General features: G+C 38.3%; 13 protein-coding genes and 1 non-coding gene across 14 annotated transcripts, besides 1 other annotated feature; 8 read left to right on the top strand and 6 right to left on the bottom strand.

Annotated features, from left to right (window-relative positions):
* The first annotated feature begins 963 nt into the window (after positions 1 to 963).
* YNCD0021C lies at positions 964 to 1,035 on the top strand. Its single transcript has one exon. It is a non-coding gene; the product is annotated as a tRNA-Glu (tRNA).
* Positions 1,036 to 1,330: 295 nt separating this feature from the next.
* Positions 1,331 to 1,572: an origin of replication (ARS430; Autonomously Replicating Sequence).
* Positions 1,573 to 2,539: 967 nt separating this feature from the next.
* On the top strand, positions 2,540 to 3,841 carry MTH1 (Mth1p; the record flags this gene model as incomplete). The annotated part of the gene is made up of 1 exon (NM_001180585.3): positions 2,540 to 3,841. The coding sequence occupies one exon, from the start codon at positions 2,540 to 2,542 to the stop codon at positions 3,839 to 3,841; it is 1,302 nt and encodes a 433-aa protein (NP_010563.3).
* A 757-nt stretch (positions 3,842 to 4,598) lies between these two features.
* Positions 4,599 to 4,766, top strand: PMP3 (Pmp3p; the record flags this gene model as incomplete). The annotated part of the gene is made up of 1 exon (NM_001180584.1): positions 4,599 to 4,766. One exon carries the CDS (start codon positions 4,599 to 4,601, stop codon positions 4,764 to 4,766), a length of 168 nt encoding a protein of 55 aa, NP_010562.1.
* Positions 4,767 to 5,282: 516 nt separating this feature from the next.
* TLD1 (triglyceride-associated lipolysis regulator TLD1) lies at positions 5,283 to 5,990 on the bottom strand (the record flags this gene model as incomplete). Its single annotated transcript, NM_001180583.1, has 1 exon — positions 5,283 to 5,990. One exon carries the CDS (start codon positions 5,988 to 5,990, stop codon positions 5,283 to 5,285), a length of 708 nt encoding a protein of 235 aa, NP_010561.1.
* Positions 5,991 to 6,281: 291 nt separating this feature from the next.
* YDR274C (uncharacterized protein) lies at positions 6,282 to 6,653 on the top strand (the record flags this gene model as incomplete). The annotated part of the gene is made up of 1 exon (NM_001348815.1): positions 6,282 to 6,653. The coding sequence occupies one exon, from the start codon at positions 6,282 to 6,284 to the stop codon at positions 6,651 to 6,653; it is 372 nt and encodes a 123-aa protein (NP_001335760.1).
* Positions 6,654 to 6,968: 315 nt separating this feature from the next.
* DON1 (Don1p) lies at positions 6,969 to 8,066 on the bottom strand (the record flags this gene model as incomplete). Its single annotated transcript, NM_001180581.3, has 1 exon — positions 6,969 to 8,066. The coding sequence occupies one exon, from the start codon at positions 8,064 to 8,066 to the stop codon at positions 6,969 to 6,971; it is 1,098 nt and encodes a 365-aa protein (NP_010559.3).
* A 341-nt stretch (positions 8,067 to 8,407) lies between these two features.
* On the bottom strand, positions 8,408 to 9,232 carry GLO2 (hydroxyacylglutathione hydrolase GLO2; the record flags this gene model as incomplete). The annotated part of the gene is made up of 1 exon (NM_001180580.3): positions 8,408 to 9,232. The coding sequence occupies one exon, from the start codon at positions 9,230 to 9,232 to the stop codon at positions 8,408 to 8,410; it is 825 nt and encodes a 274-aa protein (NP_010558.3).
* Positions 9,233 to 9,552: 320 nt separating this feature from the next.
* On the bottom strand, positions 9,553 to 12,567 carry CCC2 (Cu(2+)-transporting P-type ATPase CCC2; the record flags this gene model as incomplete). Its single annotated transcript, NM_001180578.1, has 1 exon — positions 9,553 to 12,567. One exon carries the CDS (start codon positions 12,565 to 12,567, stop codon positions 9,553 to 9,555), a length of 3,015 nt encoding a protein of 1,004 aa, NP_010556.1.
* A 531-nt stretch (positions 12,568 to 13,098) lies between these two features.
* Positions 13,099 to 14,238, bottom strand: MSW1 (tryptophan--tRNA ligase MSW1; the record flags this gene model as incomplete). The annotated part of the gene is made up of 1 exon (NM_001180576.1): positions 13,099 to 14,238. The coding sequence occupies one exon, from the start codon at positions 14,236 to 14,238 to the stop codon at positions 13,099 to 13,101; it is 1,140 nt and encodes a 379-aa protein (NP_010554.1).
* Positions 14,239 to 14,739: 501 nt separating this feature from the next.
* On the top strand, positions 14,740 to 15,732 carry CIA1 (iron-sulfur cluster assembly protein CIA1; the record flags this gene model as incomplete). The annotated part of the gene is made up of 1 exon (NM_001180575.3): positions 14,740 to 15,732. One exon carries the CDS (start codon positions 14,740 to 14,742, stop codon positions 15,730 to 15,732), a length of 993 nt encoding a protein of 330 aa, NP_010553.3.
* A 486-nt stretch (positions 15,733 to 16,218) lies between these two features.
* On the top strand, positions 16,219 to 18,138 carry HEL2 (E3 ubiquitin-protein ligase HEL2; the record flags this gene model as incomplete). The annotated part of the gene is made up of 1 exon (NM_001180574.3): positions 16,219 to 18,138. One exon carries the CDS (start codon positions 16,219 to 16,221, stop codon positions 18,136 to 18,138), a length of 1,920 nt encoding a protein of 639 aa, NP_010552.3.
* Positions 18,139 to 18,364: 226 nt separating this feature from the next.
* On the bottom strand, positions 18,365 to 19,378 carry PEX10 (ubiquitin-protein ligase peroxin 10; the record flags this gene model as incomplete). Its single annotated transcript, NM_001180573.1, has 1 exon — positions 18,365 to 19,378. One exon carries the CDS (start codon positions 19,376 to 19,378, stop codon positions 18,365 to 18,367), a length of 1,014 nt encoding a protein of 337 aa, NP_010551.1.
* Positions 19,379 to 19,918: 540 nt separating this feature from the next.
* Positions 19,919 to 22,213, top strand: AKR1 (palmitoyltransferase AKR1; the record flags this gene model as incomplete). The annotated part of the gene is made up of 1 exon (NM_001180572.1): positions 19,919 to 22,213. The coding sequence occupies one exon, from the start codon at positions 19,919 to 19,921 to the stop codon at positions 22,211 to 22,213; it is 2,295 nt and encodes a 764-aa protein (NP_010550.1).
* Positions 22,214 to 22,707: 494 nt separating this feature from the next.
* DIN7 (exodeoxyribonuclease DIN7) lies at positions 22,708 to 24,000 on the top strand (the record flags this gene model as incomplete). Its single annotated transcript, NM_001180571.3, has 1 exon — positions 22,708 to 24,000. The coding sequence occupies one exon, from the start codon at positions 22,708 to 22,710 to the stop codon at positions 23,998 to 24,000; it is 1,293 nt and encodes a 430-aa protein (NP_010549.3).
* Between the last annotated feature and the right edge of the window lie 91 nt (positions 24,001 to 24,091).

Genomic DNA, 24,091 nt, shown 5'->3' with positions numbered 1-24,091 from the left:
GAGTAATTCTTATGGTTAATGTCACGAGATGAATTGTTATATTGCAAGCATCAGATTAATCATTCAGGTAATAGATCATTGAGTTTACTGTACCCAGATTATTATGTAGCTACGTATCATTCTCCAGTCTGAAACATTAAAGACGCATTGCACATCTGATTACTTCATTTGATTACTAATCGACTATTCATGAAGAATAATAAGTCAATATTCTCACGAATAGTAACTTGAGTTACTATAGTAACAATTTAAGTGTCTCTACTGTATATTAATGCAAACCCTACATACTTTTAAGTCCCTGTTGGACAGGGAAATGTTAAACGAGGAACTCAAACAGTATAATAGCTGAGTTAAAGATCCATTAATTGGAAATACTGCTATAGTCGAATGTACGAATAATAGTAGTCGCCAATTTAAATGTATAGTAACTGCTAGACCCACTATTATGTTCATGTTTAATAAGAACAACTGGCCTGTATTTTCTATATTCCTCTTATATAGCATGAGGAGATTTGCTTTTATTCCAAACTAATACTACATCCTGACCACTGATTATTAATAACACCAGTTTTCATATTACTAATACATTATCATACATGATGCAAAAATACTTTATAAACGGCGAAAAACATTTATCAAATTTAACAGAATCTGAAAATGCAGAGACTGATAATTAATAAAATAAAAACGGTGATTTTTTAAATGAAAGAGGGAATAATGATATCATTATGTGGAATGATCTGCTCCTTTTTGTATTTCCAACAATTTCAGTAAAGTCGTATCTTTCCTACCTAATAATATTGCCATAACAAATAATTTAGCCCCTAAATAGTCATAAGAGAACTCATTGAGAGTCAAAGAAAATCATATTCCCTAACAGAACCTTGATTTGCGACCGAATAATTGGCTTTCTTCATTACATAATGAACGTTTCTTTTAGGTCAAACTATCACCAAGGTACAATCCGATGTAGTGTAACGGCTATCACATCACGTTCTCACCGTGGAGACCGGGGTTCGACTCCCCGCTTCGGAGTTTCTTTTTTATTTTCTAGAAAAATTCACATGCTGATTCATTTACCGTTACTGTTTCACTGTGATGCTACTAGTCATATTCTTCTTATATCAATTTTTTTTCTATTGCTGTTTGCATTACCGCAACATACGATGGGAATAAACAGCACAAGCTGTTGTGTACATTTTTCCTCATCATATAACTACAATGTACATAAGTTAGCTTGAAAAAATTCTAGGTCTCATATTAATGCTTGAAATATGGAAGTATGTCGAATGTTTTATAAATAAGTCGAGAAAAATGGTTATGCTACCAGCTAACTTATATATATATAAGACTCTTTCATTCTTTTCTTTGTCTCTCAAACTTATATTTGTTTACGTTTTGGAGGAAAACTAATTATTTTTTTAATAAAGTAAACATAGCATTTCCAAGGTGCAAACCGATCCCTACCACCAAAATAAGCATACAAGACCGTTACAGCGTTAAGACAAAACTATGCTTCTAGGGGGGGGGGACAAAGCAAGGAAGATTAAAATGAATTCTTCAACTTAGGGGTACTTTAAGAGAAAGAATTCAATACTTGCGTTAGCTGACCACCCCATAGTTCGTTTAGATAAGGATATGGTGTGAAATTCATAGTTGAAGACTCTTGAGGAGGTAGGGAACATCTCTCTTCGCCCACCAAACCCAGTTTTCTCTAATACTCCATATCCAAAAAAGTGTAGCTCTATGTACATTGCCAAGGTTTTCTACTGATCAATATTTGATGGAAAAATATGACATAAGGTATGCGTATTAGTAAACTATTAGGGAGCCGCCGGTACTAATAACATCAAGGCCATCTCACGCCGAGACTTACTTGGACTTTTCTCTATTGTAAAGCGGAAAAAAAGTTATCACCCCGCCCCCTCCTCCGCTCCTCCACTAAAACGATCAGCAAATGGCAGAATAACGCGGTACTAACCAGTTTTTCCGTTCCTTGAAACCCAGTCATACTATGAAGTCCCTAAAATTATTCCGAAATTATTCCCTAGAACAAGCGGGAAAAAGGTCCGGGGAAATGGAGTCCGTGCGAGTTTTGTTAGGATGACTGCCCCACACATTTCCTCATCTTATAATTTTGTGGAAAAATTCATCGTGAGAGAAAATACGAGTCCATTTCTCCAGTGAAACTACCGTAGACATGGAATATCTGCCATTCTACCCCTTATTCAAGTGCCTTTTTTTTTTTTTTTCATCCCACATTTTATTGCTGCCTCAATCTCCATTAAGAAAAAAAATTTATATAACCAAATGACATTTTTCCTTTCTTCTCAAACTTTGTAATGCGCCTGTAACTGCTTCTTTTTTTATTAAAAAACAGCATGGAGTTTTTTAATAACTTAAGGAAACATACAAAAAGATTTGTTCATTTCACTCCAAGTATTTTTTAACGTATATTGAAAGTTCTCAATAGCGAAACCACAAGCAGCAATACAAAGAGAATTTTATTCGAACGCATAGAGTACACACACTCAAAGGAATGTTTGTTTCACCACCACCAGCAACTTCGAAAAACCAAGTTTTACAACGACGTCCATTAGAATCGACTAACAGTAATCATGGGTTTGCAAGCTCCCTACAGGCCATTCCGGAAAACACGATGAGTGGCAGTGATAATGCTTCTTTTCAAAGTTTGCCACTATCAATGAGTAGCTCTCAATCCACGACTTCTTCGAGAAGAGAGAACTTTGTGAATGCTCCTCCGGAGTACACTGATAGAGCTAGAGATGAGATTAAAAAAAGATTATTGGCCTCCTCACCTAGCAGAAGGTCACATCATTCAAGCAGTATGCATTCAGCGAGCAGGAGATCAAGCGTGGCTGAAAGTGGGAGTTTACTTTCGGATAATGCCTCGTCTTATCAATCAAGTATATTTTCTGCCCCCTCTACTGTGCACACGCAACTAACTAATGACTCTTCGTTCTCCGAATTTCCTAACCACAAGTTAATCACGAGAGTGAGCCTGGATGAAGCATTACCCAAAACGTTTTATGACATGTATTCGCCAGATATTCTATTAGCAGACCCATCCAACATTCTCTGTAACGGGCGTCCCAAGTTTACCAAGAGAGAGTTATTGGATTGGGATTTAAACGATATAAGATCGTTATTGATAGTCGAGAAGTTAAGGCCCGAATGGGGTAATCAACTACCGGAAGTAATAACGGTGGGTGATAATATGCCCCAGTTTAGGTTACAATTATTACCACTATATTCTAGCGATGAGACCATAATCGCAACGTTAGTCCATTCGGATCTGTACATGGAGGCTAACTTAGATTATGAATTCAAACTAACCAGCGCCAAATATACAGTAGCGACCGCTAGAAAAAGACATGAGCATATAACTGGTAGAAATGAAGCCGTCATGAATTTGTCGAAACCGGAATGGAGAAATATCATCGAAAATTACCTCTTAAATATAGCAGTAGAGGCACAATGCAGGTTTGATTTCAAACAAAGATGCTCCGAATATAAGAAATGGAAGTTACAACAGTCCAACTTAAAAAGACCGGACATGCCCCCACCAAGCATAATACCGCGGAAAAACAGCACAGAAACAAAATCGCTTCTGAAAAAGGCTTTATTGAAGAACATTCAGTTGAAAAACCCCAATAATAACCTTGATGAATTGATGATGAGATCAAGCGCCGCAACAAATCAACAGGGAAAAAACAAAGTCAGCTTATCTAAAGAAGAAAAGGCTACGATATGGTCGCAATGTCAGGCACAAGTTTACCAAAGATTAGGATTGGATTGGCAGCCGGATTCAGTATCCTGAAGATACTAAAAAGAAACCTTCCCGATGGTTTTTTTGGAGACTCTTCGATTGTATCAATACTATCCCATGGACATCAGTTTTAATAGAGGAGCTCCAAATTCCCAAGGAATTGAGGAAGAAGCGCCAATGATTTATATATACAAACTAGCTGTTGCAGCTTTATAGAGATTTAGTAATAAGAATTTTATGGGAACGTGGTACCGTTATCGCAGTAAAGAGTCAAGGGTAGCGAAGATCAAACCATACGATGACGAAATACCTTTAGTTCTTAGCATCACCAATCGCAGACATCCAACGTATCCGTGCGCGTAATCCTTCTCTTGGTAGTTGAGCACAGCATACAGAAGAAGCCGCGCGCAAGCGGTAAATGTCTTTCCTCCGGCCTTCTAACCACCAAAACCGATCTCGGAACATGGGGGGGGGAAGGTCCTCTGAATCGAAAAACCCGAGACAGCGAGAGGGATTTTGCAGAAAATTACAAAGATCACTATTTACTGCTCCCCTCACTTCCGCAGTCCCCTAATAGCGGAAGATGCAATGGGTGTGGGCTCTGGGTGCCCTTTAACCACGCCCTCAAAAGGGGGTCCTGGTTATTTTGCGATGGGCGCCTCTATAAATACAAAAGAGGAAGTGAGTGTTTTTGTTTTGGAAGAGGGAAAGGAAAAAAAGAAGAAAATTTACTATCGGTTGTTGTTTTTCGCCAGTATAATACAATTGATTATACATTTTGAACTAAACAGCACAGCACAATACAACAATGGATTCTGCCAAGATCATTAACATTATATTATCCCTTTTCTTACCACCAGTCGCCGTTTTTCTAGCCCGTGGGTGGGGTACTGACTGTATAGTGGATATCATTTTGACCATTTTGGCTTGGTTCCCAGGTATGCTATATGCCTTGTACATTGTCCTACAAGATTAAGCTCATTCAATAAACGAAAGTAACTATCAAATGAAATAAGGAAGCAGTATTAGGAAACGGTATCAACATGTTCGGGTCACCCTCATTTTTATTTGTTTCCTTTCTTTTTTTTTGTTTCTCTTTCTCTTAAGGTTTCCTCCCCCGCTGTTAATTTTAACTACGTGTGTATTTTTTAATAATTAATTTTATCACAAAAAAAACTTCTCATCTTTTTTGCCTTTTATCATTTTTGTACTTTTTTCTTCGCTTAAAATACACATGATATAGACGCTTAACTATCTGTCCTGCAAGTTTGTTTATCTATATAAATATAGCCAGTATCATCCGTTTACCTGTGTTGTAGAGTTCCAAAAGATAGAACAGCCTTTTATCAGATGGGTGGCAGACCCTTACCCATATTATCTCTCTTATTTTGTTTTTATTTCTCTCTAGCCTTATAATTATTTTTAGTTTCCTTTCTGTAGCAATAAGTGTTCTTAGCAGTGGCGTTGCGTTGCCTTGACCTTGATTATCAATTTAAGCAGCTTTCTGCTCACAAGCCACTTCAAAACGACTCGTGAATGATTTTTCGATCAATGATATCTTATCATAATTCGGATTTGATAGGAAATCATCATCCTCTTCCTCGTAGTAGGCGTCTTCCCTCCTTTCATTAACAAGTTTATTCTGCTTCACAAATGTAACTGTACTAGTTGAATTCAAACGCCTACTTTTGTTAACACTACCTGAACTAATATCATATTCCAGACCAGCTGTAGTATGATTGATCAATGATTCTGAGGATTCATTTAGCATATTAATTATCTCCTCATCAATAACTATTTCCTCCTTTCCGCTTATGGGACCACTGGTCTTTTCTTTTCCATCTGCCACCGGTAATGATGATCTATTGTAGTGGAATAACTTGCAACCGTAATCAAGCAACCTGCACATGTAGAGGAATAGATCGATCGCGTCCAGTATGATAATAGGCAACAGCAATACGATGACACCCAAAGAGCACATCAACTGGAAAATGCCAAACATTAACATCAGTCCTGATCTTATTTCGGATAATATCCCGCAGTGCCACGTCAAAGATAGTACCTTATCAAAGGCGTGGTTGATAATAACAAGTGCTAATCGGCTATTTGACATGATCTCTTCCTTTCCTGATGAGTTCTTGGTATCGTGATCGATCACAGTTGAACCTATAAGTTTTCTAAGCTTCGGGAAAAAAAACATTGTAACTAAAGGCAATAATGGATGCAGATGCCTGGCAAGGAAGGAAGAAAAAAAGACAATAGAATGCCGTTGGTATATATTCTCCGGCTGCCCCGTCAAAGGACTTCTAAAAACTAATATCAAGAAAATCAAAAAAAAAAATCAAAAAAAAAAATAAAGGAAAAAAAAAGATCTCTATCTTTATGTCGGTAGATATGACACTCCCTTCACGTTTATCATCTCTTGAACCTTTTCTAGTTCATCTACACCGTTCCTATTATCTTTCTTTTGCCCCCTTCTCTTCCCTCGTACATGTTTTCTTGCCTTTTACATTCCTCACGCCCTACTGACAGCTATTGCACTTTGGCGGCACCACTCAGCCAGACTGCCCGTACCCGTACGATGACCTTCCATGCAGCCACGGCGAAACGCAAGACCGAGCATTCGGGAATCAAGGAATCTAACTTGCATTTGTCCCGGGTCCTACTAAGCTCTTTCTGCCGTGCAAAAGGACGTTTCGTTTCGTTTTTCATATGCTATCCATTTCCTTTTGGGCTAACTAGGTTTCCGCGGGTTTTGTGGTCAATAGGACTCGACAAATCATTATTTACGCGCGTGCATTTTTCGCCATCATTCTTTTCCCTTCTTGCACCACTACAATTTTCCGGGATTGTACGATCGTAGGAAACTACTTACCGTCAGCGTTGCTCAAAAAGGCCCACATTATTTTCTTCCGTTAGTCCTGTTTTTATATTGTCCTGAAGTTTCCCGGCGCTAACTTCCTGGCTTTCCATTGAGTTTGAATTGTTGAGTAAAAACTAGTGTGCCATTGCTAGATGAACGTCATTTCCGCCCACACATCGACTGATGAATGACTCCATTTTGAGAACTAGATATACAACAAAGGCAAATAAGCGCAGAAGAAGCAATGGTGGTGTCTGTTCATTGCGAGCCCAAACGCACTTTGCCGAAAGAGTTAATAAACATTACCGCTATACACTACGTAAAACTTAATTCTTGTCTAGATGGATGAACCTGCTTTTTTTCATCTTTAGCGTCAGCTGCAAATAGACCACAACTATCAGTGCCAAAGGCAGATTTGTATCCACCGTCGTCCTTGGCAGGTAACCTATCTGCACTGTCACGCTGAGCCTCCGGCACTTCAGTATTACCGCCCTGGTTCTTCCTTTCTTGATTCGACGTATTGGTTTCGACATCTTGCTCTTCTTCTTCCTCGCTTTCGTCGCAGTTTAAAACGTCAAATAAATTGTTTGAAGGCTCATTTCTCTTCACAGTGACGGGAATGCGATTATTCTTCAATGACTTCGCAACAACTTTCACAGCGGCGCCTTTTAAGCTGTTAACTCCCTTTTCTTCTCCCTTCTCCTTTTCCTCCTCTTTTCCCTTCTCTTTTCCCTTGAGTATACTATCTTCGTTTGATAAAATTGTATTATGGCCCTCTGCAACAGCCACGTTCCTAGTCGATTCGGCGACTTCTCTATTCGATCCGGGGGTGCTAATGTTGCCAATGTGTTCGGCCAAAGAACTTAGTTCTGATTCAATTTTTGAAATTACCATGGAGCCATTTATTCCTTGACCAGAAAATTCGTCTTCAATATCATCGAATATTTCACGTTGCAAAATCTCAGACACATTTATTTTACTATAGTCTTCCACACTTATCGGCTTCATTGGTAATGCAAAGTCAGTGTTTTCCTCCGGACTTGAGTAGTAGAGTAAAGAATTGAATGCCGGCTCCAAAACCCCTTGGGAGGCAATTAAAATGGCTTTAATTAATGTATCATCTACTTCTGGAAATGCTATCTTCAATTCTTTCAAGACACATAATTTCTCTACTGAGGAAACTAAATCGCCTATGGTGGGATAATCGAGAATATTGCTGTCAGTTTTCGTGTTTACATGTTCCTTTGTAATTAATGGAAAGTCAGTTTTCGGGCTACTTTCTTTTTCTTCAACGTTTGTATAGTCTTGCGATGGAAGCTCCAATCCCGAATTAGTGTTTTTAATATTCTCTACTTTTAGAAAAGAGGTTTTAGCAGCATTATTTTCTTTTCCCTTTCTATTTTTCTTTCCCATGTTTGATGCTTCTCTTACTTGTGTTTAAATACCAGCCAAAGTCAAGTAGATAGTAAACCGCAAAAGGAAAGCCATTTTAATTCTGGAGCTCAAATATCCATTGCTTTATTTCTACCCGAAAATGGTTTTGTGACGGCAATGATTACTCTACTCGAGCCGCCCGTATTATTGGAACTTTTCTTTCAGCCACGCGAAGACTAATTTTTATGACGGCACAACTACAAGAGTTCTAGTGAACAGACCTGAATGTTATAAAGTAGCGTTCCAAAAACTCTTATACATTGAAATAAAAGGGTATGCTAAAAGAATATTTTTAAGTATATTATACTCTGTTGGCTTTCCTACATACGGTTTTTCATAGCTCTCAATTTATCCATAATTTGAGCTCTGTCCCATGAATTATTCGTATCTCCGGCAGCTTTTTGGACCTTTGGATCTTCTAATCTCATGAATGGATTAAATTCTACCTCATCTTTCAAAGTGAACCGCCCTGCTGTGACTTCATGCTTGGAGCAGAATTGTTCTAACTCATCCAATGCTTTATTTTCACCAACTTGCGGGTAAATCTTACGAACAAACTTTACATTATCACTTGTGTATTCGTGTCCTGGATAAACCCTCGTTTTACTCCAGTTCTGCCTGCCCACAGTTTCTAAGATAGAATTGTTCAGAGCTATATCCATTTCTTCGCCTGTACCCTCAAAAAACCTACCGCAACCAGCGGTAAATAGTGTATCGCCAGTAAAAATGCAGCGCTCATCTGTTGTTGGATCTTTCACATAATAACAGATAGAGTCTCTGGTATGGCAGGGCGTCCTAATACAAGTAATCTCTAAGTCACCTAGGTGTAACTTTTTCAAATTCTCCGGAATTATCGTAACCTTTGGGCAGTCCTTTGACCCTCCTATAACCTCAACTTTTGAAGTTGGATTTTTCTCTTTTAAATACTTCAAGATATCAGCGTTACCATCTGCATGGTCATAATGGTGATGTGTATTAACAATTGCTTCAACACTTATTTTCTCATCCTCAGTCAACTCTGGCAGAACCTCAGGAGGCTCTGCTGGATCGATTAGCCACGATTTTTTATTTTTACTGTCGGACAATAGATAGCAGTAATTAACACCACCAGACTCCCATCTCATTTTAATCGATTTAACCTGCATTTTTTGTCCTCCTTTTCTTGTGTTTTTGTGTTGTCCTGCAGTCTTCCCTTTGATATTGGTAAATCTAGCAACTTATCTAAGAATACTAAAATTTTTCTAAGAGGGATATAATGGGTTTTTAAATCGGTAAAAAAATCCTTATTACCTCCATAATATCCCTTGAAACCGACGGGTAATACGACTAGTAGACTTACTGAAAATACATAGAGTAGGAGTAAAATATATGAATTTACTAAAAAATTGATGAATATTAATTATTATTATTGTTATAAATCTATATGCTCGTGGATTTTTTTAAATAAATTAGACTTACCTGTTATTTACAAGACTTCTTCGTTTGACATTAGTCCGGCCTGTGATTCTATGTCTTGCTCACCTGCAATAGCCCGCGTAGAAAAAAGCCTTGACCAAAAATTCCCAATCGAAAATTTGGACTTGAAATCTGAAATCCCATGTGATTCAATATCCGGTGGAGTCCACTTCTTCAACATCAATGAACTTAGAACGACACTGACCGAGCTGAATGCCATCGCTAAACCGGCGAGCATTGGAGGAAGAGTTATGCCCCAAGGAATGAGCACACCCATAGCAATCGGAATCATGAATATATTATAGCAAAGTGCCCAGAACAAATTCAGCTTTATTCTTTTGAACGTTTTTAGTGAAATATCGATGGCGTTGGCCAGTCCTCTCAAACTATTAGTATTCAGATCATTACCGCACAGTATAACAATATCAGCTGCTTCAATAGCAATCTCCGTACCTGTTGAAATGGCAATACCTAGATCACTCAGTGCTAAAGCGGGAGCGTCGTTAATGCCATCGCCAACAACAGCAACCTTGTTATTACCTTCTTTATCTTGAATTTTTTTCACGAGATCACATTTGCCTGTGGGTGACACATCGCTGTAAACATTTTCGAAGCTTATACCTACTTCTCTAGCGACTCTTTTTGCTGCTGAGTTATTATCGCCAGTAATCATATACGTTTCATATCCATTTCTTTGTAGATACTGAACTGTTGCGTAAGAATCATGTTTAACTTCATCATTAATCTCGAACAAGCCAAACACATGCCCGTTTACTGATACGTATGATACAGTGTTTCCTTGGTCGACATTACTGTTAATAAATCCGGATTTTTTTAATGCATCCTCCAAAATCAGCGCCTCGTTCCCAATACAAATATCATAAGTATTTCCATTAACTTGACACTTTGAGACTATTCCCTTTCCAAGCACGTATTCGCTTTCTAAAACAACGGCATTTAAAGCCTTATTACAGTTCAAACCATCACAATAACGTATAATTGCTTTCGAAACTGGATGGTCACTAATGGATTCCGTTGCTTTTATACAGGCGAGAACTTCGTCTTCATCCACGTTTCCAACCCAATTTGAATCTTTAAGGAACTTTTTCACAACCATAAAACCTGTAGTTAAGGTACCTGTTTTATCAAAAACAAAAGTAGTAATACTATTGAATTTTTCCAATACTTCTCCGCCCTTTATTAAGACACCATTCTGAGCTCCAACCCCTGTACCCACCATTATAGCAGTCGGCGTGGCAAGTCCCAATGCACATGGGCATGCGACGATGACAACAGAAGTAGCAGTTTGTAAGCAAATAAAAAAATTATCAGCCTTAGTATTTGCGGTGAAAGCGACGGGAGGATTAGCCGAGATGTTTAAAATAAAACACCAAATAAAGAAAGTCAATACTGCCAAAATTAGGATCCCCGGAACAAAAATAGAGGCTAAATAATCTGCATACCCCTGAATGGGAGCTTTACTCAATTGTGCTTCTTTCATTACCTTGATAATATTTGCTAATTTAGTTTCCTCCCCAACGGTAGTAGTTCTGAAGTAGAAATGTCCAGGTCCATTAACAGAACCAGCAATAACCGGAAAACCAGTTTTCTTGGGCACCAAAATGGATTCGCCTGTCATTAACGACTCGTCAATTTCAGATTCACCTCTTGTTATGATGCCATCAGCAGGAATTTTCATCCCTGGTTTAATCTCCACTATATCGTTCACTTGCAATAATTCTATGGGAATTTCCTTGGTTTCATTCCGCTCCACGTCAGATATAATTGAACACACCGATGGAGTGAGCTGAATTAATTTAGAAAGTGCGGTTGATGTTTGTGATTTAGCTAAAGTTTCCAAATATTTCCCGATGGAAATATATGAAATGATCATGATTGATGTGTCGAAAACGATCCTTGGGAGTTTGCCAGTACTTGAGGGATGGAACATATTGTGAACTAAAGAAAACACAGAAAATGTGTATGCACAAGTAGTGGAAACACAAACTAGTGTATCCATGGTTCCTGAACCGTGCTTTAAAGATGCCCATGCTGCCTTGTAAAAGTAAAAACCAACGCTGAACTGAATATAGCTTGCCAATATTACACCCAAAATATCTCTGTAGAACAGACCTCTAACAAAGGAGGTTTCTTTGTAAGGGAATATGCGGTCCTGAACAATTGTTGGCCACATCATAGGGACAATCATATACAATAGCATACATATTATAGCCAAAAGGGTGGATTTTATGCTGTTTTTTTTCCAGAATCTTATCTCGTCCTCTTTAGAGAGAAGCCTTAACTGGGTAGTATTATCTAAATTGGAAAATACAGTGAATTTATATCCGGTCCTCTCAAGGTGCCTCAATAAATCTCTAATGCCGAGTTCGTTACAACAGTATTTTATGGTGAGTGTGTGCATATCATCAGAAATTTCTATCGATTTTACACCTAGGTCTAACAAAAATTGAAACCTTTCGCTTACTGAAGAAAGTATGAGTGGGGATTCGTCCTCGAAAGCCTTAGTTACTTTCAAGATCACCGTTTTTTCGGTCATGTCTGCATTCCCGTTGCCATCCATAATAATATTTGAGTCAAATCCACAGTCTTCAATCATTTCTCTGGCGGTTTCTAGCGTTGTCTTGGACGGTTCATAAATAACATGGCACTCTTCCGTTACCAAGGAAACGACTACCGATTCAACACCCTCAATGCCTTCCACTTGTTTGGTGACTGTAGAAACACAAGACCCACAGGTCATACCTTGTACACTCAGTAGTCCTTCCTTCGTACTTATGGCTGTAATTTCAGAATCTCTTAGTATCTCACAGTCAAATCCACAATCCTCTATAATTTCCTTAATAGAATCGGCGGTAACCTCGTTATCGTATGTCACCTGGCACTCATTAGTCACTAAACTAATATCACATTTTGTTACACCCTTTAAAGCTCGTAACTGCGTATTGATTGTATTAGTACAGGCGCTGCATGTCATTCCATGTACAGCAAGTATCACTTCTCTCATTTCGTTTTAAGTATTAAACACCTCAACTCCTTGGCCGCAAAATTTACGAAATATCTCAAATACCTTTGAAAAGTAGCTTAGTACCAGGCAGAATTAAAGTCTAATCCATATGTCTCAAATTTGAGAAGAAATCCATTAGTTACCGTGACTTCCCTAAATATATACAAGTGTGTGCAAAAGGTCTCGGAATCACCGGTGCAAACCCTTCGGCAGCTAATTGCACTCATCGCCGCACTGCACCCGTTCTTTTCCACTGCCCGCGAAAATCGCTACTACAAATAACTGCACCCAGGACAATACTTACACAGATCGACCTGTTTTCGAGCCAGACGGTGGCAACACAACATTCTAACGGTGCTGGCCCTCTGCAAGAGACTGTACCAACATCTGCGTATTTTTCAAGATACTAACGTTTATTGATGAGATCTGCCGAGTGAGGAATCTTGCATATTCTGAAATAACAAAGATACGTACAAGTTAAACTGTATTATTATTTACATTGCGTTTGCAGCAGCCTAAAGCCGGGGACAGTCAGAAGCCCATTATTTTATGAATGTCGGCCAGGTTTTTTGCTGCTTTTTCTCTCGCTTTGCGCATGCCAGATTCAACGACACTATGCAAATAGGTCGGTTCGTTGATATATTTCTCAAATTCTGTTCTTGGGCCTTTCAATTCCTCAATTATCACTTCTGAAACATAATCTTTGAAATCCCTATAGTTATTGAAACGAGATACATCTTCTACGACATCTTCAATCGATTTTCTTTGAATGCCACTGACAATGTTAATTAAATTCGATACGCCTGGTCTTTCTACAGGGTCGTAGTAGAACCTATCAGAAATGGAATCTGTTAAAGCTTTTCTAATCTTTTTCTGAATTGCCTTAGGCTCATCATTCAAAAAAATTACAGAGTCGTGATTCGGATCACTCTTGGACATTTTCTTTTCAGGCGTGCTTAAGCTCAAAACTTTTTTCGTTTGTGCCAACATAGTTACAGGTTTAGGAAAAAAATTTTTCTTGTACATTTTGTTAAACTTTTCAGCAAGGTGTCTTGTTAGTTCCAAATGCTGCGATTGATCATCGCCAACAGGAACGTGTGTAGATTTATAAAGTAGAATATCCGCTGCCTGTAAAACAGGATACGAAAATAAGCCCAGTCTAACTTTTCCCACGTCAGAATCGTTAACCAGATAATCCCCATTAGTTGATTGTTTGATATTCGATTTTGATTTCCATTGCGTCATGCGGTTAAGTAATCCCATCGAGGCAAGAGTAGAAAGCAACCAGTGTAATTCACTGTGTTGAGGGATGGCGGATTGGTAGATCACCGAAGCCTTTTCTGGATCTACACCGACAGCCAGTATACTTGCTACTGCCTCATGGCGAAATTTTCTAAACATTTCTCCATCTGGCTTTGGAACAGTGATAGCGTGTAAATCAGCAACTCCAAATATCAATTCCTGGCCAGGTTGTTTTAATTCACATAAGTCTGTCCAAACACGTGTAGCACCTAGATAATTACCAAGGTGGAAACACCCAGTTGGCTGAATCATACTAAATACCGTAGCATTACTATGAAGCGCTTCGGAATTCAGCTTAAAATCGGCACGTTGCACTGTGCTTATCCACCTTTTACTGATTAACTTCAGAACCGCCTGCTTATTCGACATCTTCCTTGTAAAAGATAGTGTAAATATTTATCAAAACCTGATTCACTCCTTAGTAACGTAAAACCTTTGAGATGGTGCAGGTAGCCTGTAATAAATCATAATACCCTTTTCTACTTTCTCGAAGCCGATTTTATCACGTGAAAAACAAAAAATACCTTTGCACTTCTATCTTGTTTTGTGTTGCCTTTATAAGGAGAAAAAGATCTTCAAGAAAAGGTCATACTAATTGTAGAAACGTTTGAATTTAAGGAATCTGACTCTGATGTGCATAGCAGTGTTACTACTATTTATTTTCTTGAAAAATACCATCGTGATTGCCTTCAAATAGGTCATCTAAAACTTTCTGCTCTCAGCGGGCCGTGTTTTGAAAAATCTCACATCGAATATTGTATCGTCTTTGCCTCATTAATTGCGAATAAATACTAGATTTGTAGATATCACAAATCAAAATCGGGCTATACCACGACATTTTAATAGTTCAATTGGTTTACTTATTTGGTAATGGCGTCTATCAATCTGATTAAGTCTTTGAAACTTTACAAGGAAAAGATATGGTCTTTTGACTTTTCTCAAGGTATATTAGCAACAGGTTCAACTGATCGAAAAATTAAGCTAGTTAGCGTGAAATATGACGATTTTACGTTAATTGATGTGCTAGATGAGACTGCTCATAAAAAGGCGATTCGATCTGTGGCGTGGAGACCTCACACTTCGCTGTTAGCGGCTGGCTCTTTTGATTCCACTGTATCTATCTGGGCTAAGGAAGAATCTGCTGACAGAACTTTCGAGATGGACCTGCTAGCTATTATCGAAGGTCACGAAAATGAAGTAAAAGGTGTAGCGTGGTCGAATGATGGATATTACCTAGCAACCTGTTCCAGAGATAAAAGCGTGTGGATATGGGAAACAGATGAAAGTGGCGAGGAATATGAGTGTATTAGTGTTTTGCAAGAACATTCACAAGACGTTAAACATGTTATATGGCATCCATCTGAAGCATTACTGGCTTCAAGTTCTTATGATGACACCGTCAGGATATGGAAAGACTATGACGATGACTGGGAATGTGTTGCTGTCTTAAATGGCCATGAAGGAACTGTTTGGTCTTCTGATTTTGACAAGACTGAGGGCGTGTTTAGACTGTGCAGTGGAAGCGACGATTCCACTGTACGGGTATGGAAATACATGGGTGACGACGAGGATGATCAACAAGAATGGGTTTGTGAAGCTATTCTCCCGGATGTACACAAAAGACAGGTATACAATGTTGCATGGGGCTTTAATGGCCTCATTGCTAGTGTAGGAGCGGATGGAGTACTAGCGGTCTATGAAGAAGTAGACGGAGAATGGAAAGTTTTTGCTAAACGTGCATTATGTCATGGAGTTTATGAAATCAACGTTGTGAAGTGGTTGGAGTTAAATGGTAAAACTATACTTGCAACAGGCGGTGACGACGGGATCGTAAATTTCTGGTCTCTAGAAAAAGCAGCGTAGATGTAGAAGCAAGAGTACAATTCAGGAACTCATATTAACACAGTGATCGATCTGAATTCTAAAAATAAACTTAATGACGATTTTTCTACCTAGTTACATAAACCTTTGTATCACTATAACGCAATTCTGTCATGTGTGACGGAGTGACCTCGTTATACATATCCCTGCATTAAAAGCATGCGGTAAAAACTGAAATTTAAAAATGAAAAAAAAAAAAATTAGATATTCGGAAGACTTGTAATTAAGCATTATCTCGAATAAAGAAAGGTTACACTGAAAGTTTCATACTCGCGGTCACTCTTAATAATAGCTATATTTTCTGATTTTCTCTTAAGATTTTGAAAAGGGCATCTGAACGACTGCCCACTCAGCCATATTCAACAAATCGTCGAGCGCATACCTAGCTGAAAAAGATCCATAAAGTGCATTTTGATACAGTCTCTTTCGTCGAAAAAATAGTGGCTATACTTCTTTTCAAGAATTAGGATGAGCGAATCAGTGAAAGAAAACGTTACTCCGACACGTAACTTCCGTCGTACTCAAGGGCCCCAAAATAATACAAAACCTCACAACGACAGGAAGAATTTCAGAAGAAAGCAAAAGAAAAATAACCTTTCTGCTGAACCCAACCTCACCACTTCAAGCGCAGATGATACTGATGAAGAAAATGAATTATGTGTAATTTGTGCGCGCAAGTTAACATACGTATCTCTAACACCATGCCATCATAAGACATGCCATATCTGTGGTTTCAGACAACGAGCTTTGTACAACAAGAAAAGCTGTTTGATTTGCAGAACGGAGAATGAAGAAGTCATGTTTACCGATCGCATAGATGGTGATATTTCAGATAAATATAACTTTTGCGAAAAAAATGAAAAATATGGAATAAATTTCACTAGCGAAGAGGTTGCTACCGAAACACTAAATCTTTTAAAATTTTTTTGTCCCCTATCGAAGGATGAACAAGTTTGTGACTTTGGTAGTTTCAAGAAATATAATGAACACTTGAAATCTGAACATAACAGAATGATCTGTTTAATATGTGCAACCCATAAGCATGCATTCCCTTGTGAGCTTGAAATATTCACCCAAAATCAATTACGCAACCATCAAACTAAGGGTAATTCAGAAGGATTCAAAGGCCACCCTATGTGTGCCTTCTGTTCCGGAAAACGATTTTATTCAGACGACGAATTGTACATTCACATGAGAAATCAGCATGAAAAGTGCCATATTTGTGATAAGATGAACCCCGCTTCTCCTCAATACTTTAAGGATTATAATCAGCTTTTTGACCACTTTAAACATTCGCATTACGTTTGCACCGTCCAAACTTGCTTAGATAACAAGTTTGTCGTATTTAAAGACGAGTTGGAGTTACAAGCCCACATTTTGCAGGAGCATGGTAATATCCTGAAGGGAAAGCCAAAGTTTTTCCAGTCAGAACTTTCTACTTTTATCTCGGCTCCATCTAGAGTGATCAGGGAAAGAGATGATTACGACCTTCCATCTATATCTTCCCTACCGGGTTCATCATCCGGCTCTAGAACTGATGTGAGATCTGCTAGTTCTCCCGAGGAAAGTAGACTAAGATTGGCAGAAAGAGCAAAATACTATCTGGAAAATTCCAAAGAAGACTTCAATAAGTTTTCTTCTTATAACGAAGATTATTCTAAAGGTCGCTTAAGTGCTGAAAAATTATTGGAATCATATAAATTGTTATTCACAAAACCAAATGCGGATGTATATTTATTGATTCATAACTTAGCTGAAACCTTTCCCAAAAACTCCTCCAAATACAATAATCTGAACGCCATATATGAACAAAGAGAGCAAACCCTTGCACGACAAACTTCACTACCTTCTTTATCTAGTGATTCTTCCCTTTCAATGTCAATAGGCAGGGGCCATTGGGGTGGAACAAACGATGGGGGCAGCGCTGGTGCAGCATTAGGCGTTAGGAATATCAAAAATCTTCCAACCCTGAAAAGTCCTTCAGCGTCGTATGATCCCTTTGCAACCACCGTAAAAAAAAACACTCTGAGACCCGTGCAAAACATTAAAAGAACTACACCTCAATCAGTTAGTTATCGAACTTCCACTAATACAGTCGCCTTCTCTCCAACCTATTTGGAAAGTAAAAAGGGTTCCTCTTCTACTTCTCTAAATAATAGCAAAGATAAATTGAAAAGTCTCAACCTACCTCAACTACCTCCACCAAAGCCAAAGGTGCAAATTCCAGGTCTGAACAGACCCCAAATTGCTGATCCTAAGCAGTGGGGTAAAAAGTCAAGCACACAAGATACTAACGTGCACGATAATTTGAGGGAATTGAACACAACTAGTGGAGGAAATAAAAAGAAAGGCAAACAAAAGCAGCTGTTATTCCACATTGGTGTATAGTTGGAAATATATTTCTAACCTGTAACTGACAATAGCATTAGAGAAATGAAAGTCTTAAATAAAATTCCGATAAAGAAAAACTTATTTAATTAATTAATATAATTACAAGACTAAAAAGCATTATTTCCCCTTCGCGTTTTACTTCTCCTGCTCAGACGTCTGCGTTATTTCTGAAAAAGGCCTGTGGACAATGCTAAAAGAGTAGTCAAATTATTGATTAGTTCCTCTATTGCCGCAGGACCAGAATTTCCTGTGGTTGACAGTGTTGTCTGCACAAGGGGCATTCTGGCCTCTCTTTACACCAGCTCATAAGACAACTCCAACAAAATAGATGTCCACATGGCGCGCAGCTAGGATCACTCATGTTCATGAGACATAGGATGCATTTTCTCGAGGCTTCTGGAATAAATGGCAATTGGTTTTTATCTGACAAATTTATATGAGTCAGCTGCGATTCCTTCGGTATGCCTTCTATAGATTCATGTTCTGAACGCTCCTGTAGACCAACAGACGACCTAGTAATTGAATCATTGGTCCTTTTTCTCCCATAAATCCAGGACCCGAGCGTAGAGGTTAGGACAGGGTACCATTTCATAACATTTTGAGCTAATAGGATATAACCTAATACTTTGTACTTTTGTGAGCCCTCTTCTCTAAAATTGGCCTCATTTTTTGACAATATATGTTTAAAAACATATCTCATACCAAAAATCCTTTTGGAAATACTGTAAAAAGCTCCTTTGAAATAAAAGAGGGTCATGTGTACGTCTAAAATGAAATCTAAAAGGCCCTTACAAAACGCGGCAACACTTTCAGTATCTTCAATTTTACTTTCCTTGTTGTTCTTCATTATTTTCTTGTATAGTTTGGTGATGAAATATGGACATAAAGGATAAGCGAAAGCGAATACAATCATTTTGAGCCGTCCTGCAAGTCTGGTACCCTTCCTATTAGTGTATGTCAAGTCAACATATTCCTCACCTAACGTTCTACCACGTCTTCCTGTAGTAAAGAGCAAATACAGGAGCTTGGCAAATATGGACAGTTCCTTAGGGTAAGAGTTAACAAACAATTGACTCTTTATCAATTTGCACAATTCAGTCACTTTCATAATCAAAAGGCCCTGGATTTGTTCATCTTTTTGATGCGCTTGTACTATACTTGGAGCATCGGCAAATGGAAATCTTAGCTGCGATAGTCGCATAAGTGCTTCCTTTTGCAACTTATTATCATTCTTCATTTTGGTCCTCTATTGTATGACCCCCCACCGATGTAGTAGTGTCTGTTTCTTTCTTCGATGTGTAGTGTGCTTTATTACCACTACCTTATTTTTCTAATGTAAACGGCTAATACCTACTTCGCCCTCTCAGATTATCACGGTGGGTAAAAATTGTGATAAAACCGGCTGATTACTTGCAAGAAGATGCACATATGGACAGCTCATGTAGCTGTTGAGACGTTATCATTGTTAGAACTTTGGCTCCTATAATATTATCAATTCACGTTTTGCTGCTTATTCCTCCGAACGACTTTTAGCATTGGGTTACTCTGATCACAAACATCCGTACCCTACACTCCGGGTGATAAAGCCAGCCCATTGTTTCGTACTTTCTTATTACACCCTCATATTGAACGATCTATAAAACGAAGTAATGTACAGACACAAGTGCAAGCGAGGAATATATACGGTCGATTAGTAGATTACAAACCACGAAGTAGAATATATCATTTCCGTTTCGTCTAGATAAAAAAACACTTCTTTGTTCAGAGTAGCTAATTGATGGTGAACGAATTAGAGAATGTGCCACGGGCGTCGACCTTGACGAATGAAGAGCAAACGGTTGATCCTAGCAATAACGACTCACAGGAAGATATTAGTCTGGGTGATTCTAACGAAATTACTTCGTTGGCATCATTAAAGGCTATCCGATCAGGAAATGAAGAGGAAAGCGGGAACGAGCAGGTGAATCATAATGATGAGGCCGAAGAAGATCCTCTGTTAACTCGCTACCATACCGCTTGCCAAAGAGGTGATCTAGCGACTGTCAAAGAAATGATACATGGAAAGTTGCTCGAAGTTAATAACGACGGTGACTCTACGGAACATATCACTGGTTTGCATTGGGCAAGTATTAATAACAGACTTTCTGTAGTGGATTTTCTAGTTTCACAAGGCGCTGATGTCAATGCAAGGGCTGGTGCTTTGCATGCCACACCATTACATTGGGCTGCAAGGTATGGGTACGTGTACATTGTCGATTTTTTGCTTAAGCATGGAGCTGATCCCACCATGACCGATGACCAAGGTTTCAATCTACTACACTTATCTGTGAACAGCTCAAATATAATGCTAGTTCTATACGTTTTATTCAACGTTGTCAGCAAAGGTCTTTTAGATATAGATTGCCGAGACCCAAAGGGCAGAACTTCACTACTATGGGCTGCTTACCAGGGAGATTCCCTAACTGTAGCAGAATTGTTGAAATTTGGTGCCAGCATAAAGATCGCAGATACAGAAGGATTCACCCCACTGCACTGGGGCACTGTAAAAGGGCAACCACATGTACTAAAATACTTGATTCAAGATGGTGCAGATTTTTTCCAAAAAACGGATACCGGAAAAGATTGCTTTGCTATTGCTCAAGAAATGAACACTGTGTACTCACTTAGAGAGGCTCTAACACATTCTGGATTCGACTACCATGGTTATCCCATTAAAAAATGGTTCAAAAAAAGTCAACATGCTAAGCTCGTTACATTCATAACGCCATTTCTATTTCTAGGAATCGCATTTGCTCTTTTCTCTCATATTAACCCTTTGTTTGTAATCATTGTCCTTTTTTTATTGGCCATTGCCACTAACAAAGGCTTGAACAAATTCGTTCTGCCGTCATATGGACGAATGGGTGTCCACAACGTTACCTTGTTAAGGTCACCTTTGTTATCCGGTGTTTTTTTTGGCACTTTACTTTGGGTGACTATCGTTTGGTTTTTCAAAGTTATGCCTCGAACATTTTCTGATGAACAATATACTAACATCCTAATGCTGGTAATACTTGTTTCTGTATTTTACCTTTTTGGGCAGCTTGTTATTATGGACCCAGGATGTTTGCCAGAAGAAACTGATCATGAGAACGTGCGACAAACAATCTCGAACTTGCTCGAAATCGGTAAATTTGATACGAAGAACTTTTGTATCGAAACTTGGATTAGAAAACCTCTAAGAAGCAAATTTTCGCCCTTAAACAATGCTGTGGTTGCAAGATTTGATCATTACTGCCCTTGGATCTTTAATGATGTCGGACTCAAAAATCACAAAGCATTTATATTTTTTATTACATTAATGGAAAGTGGTATTTTCACATTTCTTGCACTTTGCCTGGAATATTTTGATGAACTTGAAGATGCACACGAAGATACATCCCAGAAAAATGGCAAATGTTTCATCCTAGGCGCTTCAGATCTCTGTTCGGGATTAATATATGATAGATTTGTCTTTCTGATATTATTATGGGCTTTACTCCAATCTATTTGGGTTGCAAGTTTGATCTTCGTCCAAGCCTTTCAAATATGTAAAGGAATGACCAATACAGAATTCAATGTTTTGATGAAAGAGAGTAAGTCCATTGGCCCCGATGGGTTATCTTTCAATGAAAACTTCAATACTACTCCAGAAGGATTTGCGCCGTCGATTGATCCGGGTGAGGAGAGTAATGATACTGTACTAGCACCAGTCCCAGGCTCAACGATAAGGAAACCACGCACTTGTTTTGGCGTTTGTTACGCGGTGACTGGTATGGATCAGTGGTTAGCGGTTATAAAAGAAACCATTGGCATCAAGGATAGCACCGGACATAATGTGTATTCGATTACATCAAGAATACCAACAAATTACGGTTGGAAAAGAAATGTTAAAGACTTTTGGCTTACAAGCGATATAAATGCGCCTTTGTGGAGGCGAATTTTGTATCCTCCTTCGGGCTCTAAAGCTTTGCTCAACGGGATAGAAGTTGACTATTTTAAGCTTTACAAATTGCCAAATAAGGATGTTGAACAAGGAAATGATATGGTATGAAAATTTTGTTGTTTTCATTAGGAGAAACTGTATATTTTAGCCTTTTATCAAACAACTGTGAGTATAGAAAAGTTTATGCCTCAAGCTGCAGTGCTTCTTATAAGTGATTGGCTGAATCAAGGACTATTAGGAAAGCTCATGAGGTGGTTAATAAATGTTTAGCTGAAAAAATGAAGATAGCCACATTTGTAACATTCATTTCAAAGCACATATATATATAATATACATATGTTTGTTTTGGGAAATTACTGGAAGCTGCCCTAGTTTTGTTTTGATTTCACTTTCCTTTGTTTACATATTACCATTTTGACGCGTTCCGTGACACGTTAAAGGATAATAGTTGCACAAAAGGGATATGTGGCACTCTATGTCGTTCGTGGTAATTCGAGAAAAGTAATCATATTTATGGGCTTAATATGGAAAGAGATATTGTTTAGCGAGTAAGAGAAAACGATCATCAAAATTAACAACAAGAACATTATTATTCGATAGGAATGGGAATACCTGGCTTACTGCCTCAATTAAAGAGAATTCAAAAACAGGTGTCCCTGAAAAAATACATGTATCAAACATTAGCCATTGATGGTTATGCGTGGCTACACAGGGCTTCTTGTGCGTGTGCTTTTGAACTTGTGATGAATAAGCCAACAAACAAATACTTGCAATTTTTCATTAAAAGGCTGCAACTCCTAAAACGCCTTAAGATCAAGCCATATATAGTTTTTGATGGTGATTCCCTTTTTGTGAAAAATCATACAGAAACTAGAAGAAGAAAGAAAAGGTTAGAAAACGAAATGATTGCAAAGAAATTGTGGTCAGCCGGCAACAGATATAATGCAATGGAATATTTTCAAAAAAGTGTTGACATCACACCAGAAATGGCGAAATGTATTATTGATTATTGCAAACTACATTCAATTCCCTACATTGTTGCACCATTTGAAGCAGATCCGCAAATGGTTTACTTGGAAAAAATGGGCCTTATACAGGGTATCATATCAGAAGATTCTGATTTGTTGGTCTTTGGTTGTAAAACACTCATAACAAAGTTAAATGATCAGGGAAAAGCTTTAGAAATCTCAAAAGACGATTTTTCAGCTTTACCTGAAAATTTCCCTCTAGGAGAATTAAGTGAACAACAATTTCGTAATCTAGTTTGTTTAGCAGGGTGTGATTACACTAGCGGAATTTGGAAAGTGGGTGTAGTCACTGCTATGAAGATTGTGAAACGGTATTCTGAAATGAAAGACATCCTTATACAAATAGAACGGACAGAAAAACTTTGTTTCAGTAAGGCGTTCAAGCAGCAGGTTGAGTTCGCCAATTATGCGTTTCAATACCAAAGAGTGTTTTGTCCTCTATCAAATCAGATTACAACTTTAAATAATATTCCTAAAGCAGTCACAAATTCCCACGCTGAAATTATTAAAATTATGAAATGTATTGGTTCCGTTGTTGAAAGGGGATCAGGGGTACGAAAAGATGTCATTAATACTAAAAATATTGATCACAAAGTTCATGAAATGATAGCAAAAGGGGAGTTGCACCCTGTAGATATGGCTTCTAAACTTATTAATAGAGAAAGAAAATTAAAAGCAAGAAAGCTGTTTAAAGTAGGTCTACTTGGGGGTGAATCCAACTCATTCAATAAGAAAGTGGAGCAACCGCTAGTGGATACGCAGGACGTGTTATCGGAGAGGGAGAATTCTCTTGATAACAAAAACGCATCCTCTATTTATATGACCTCACCAGCAGCGATCTCAGGCACCGTACCATCAATTTTCTAAGTGGTGTATATATATGTTCGAAGGTATTGTTGTAATATTTTCATAGTTGTATTCTTATTCCACCGGCCCCAGCTAAGCATTAATATAAGGA

The sequence above is a fragment of the Saccharomyces cerevisiae genome, chromosome IV (genome assembly GCF_000146045.2).
Source record: "Saccharomyces cerevisiae S288C chromosome IV, complete sequence".
NCBI classification, from domain to species: Eukaryota; Fungi; Ascomycota; class Saccharomycetes; order Saccharomycetales; family Saccharomycetaceae; genus Saccharomyces; species Saccharomyces cerevisiae.
Note: the sequence above shows the minus strand (reverse complement) of the source record. Positions and strands in the feature narration are given on the sequence as shown.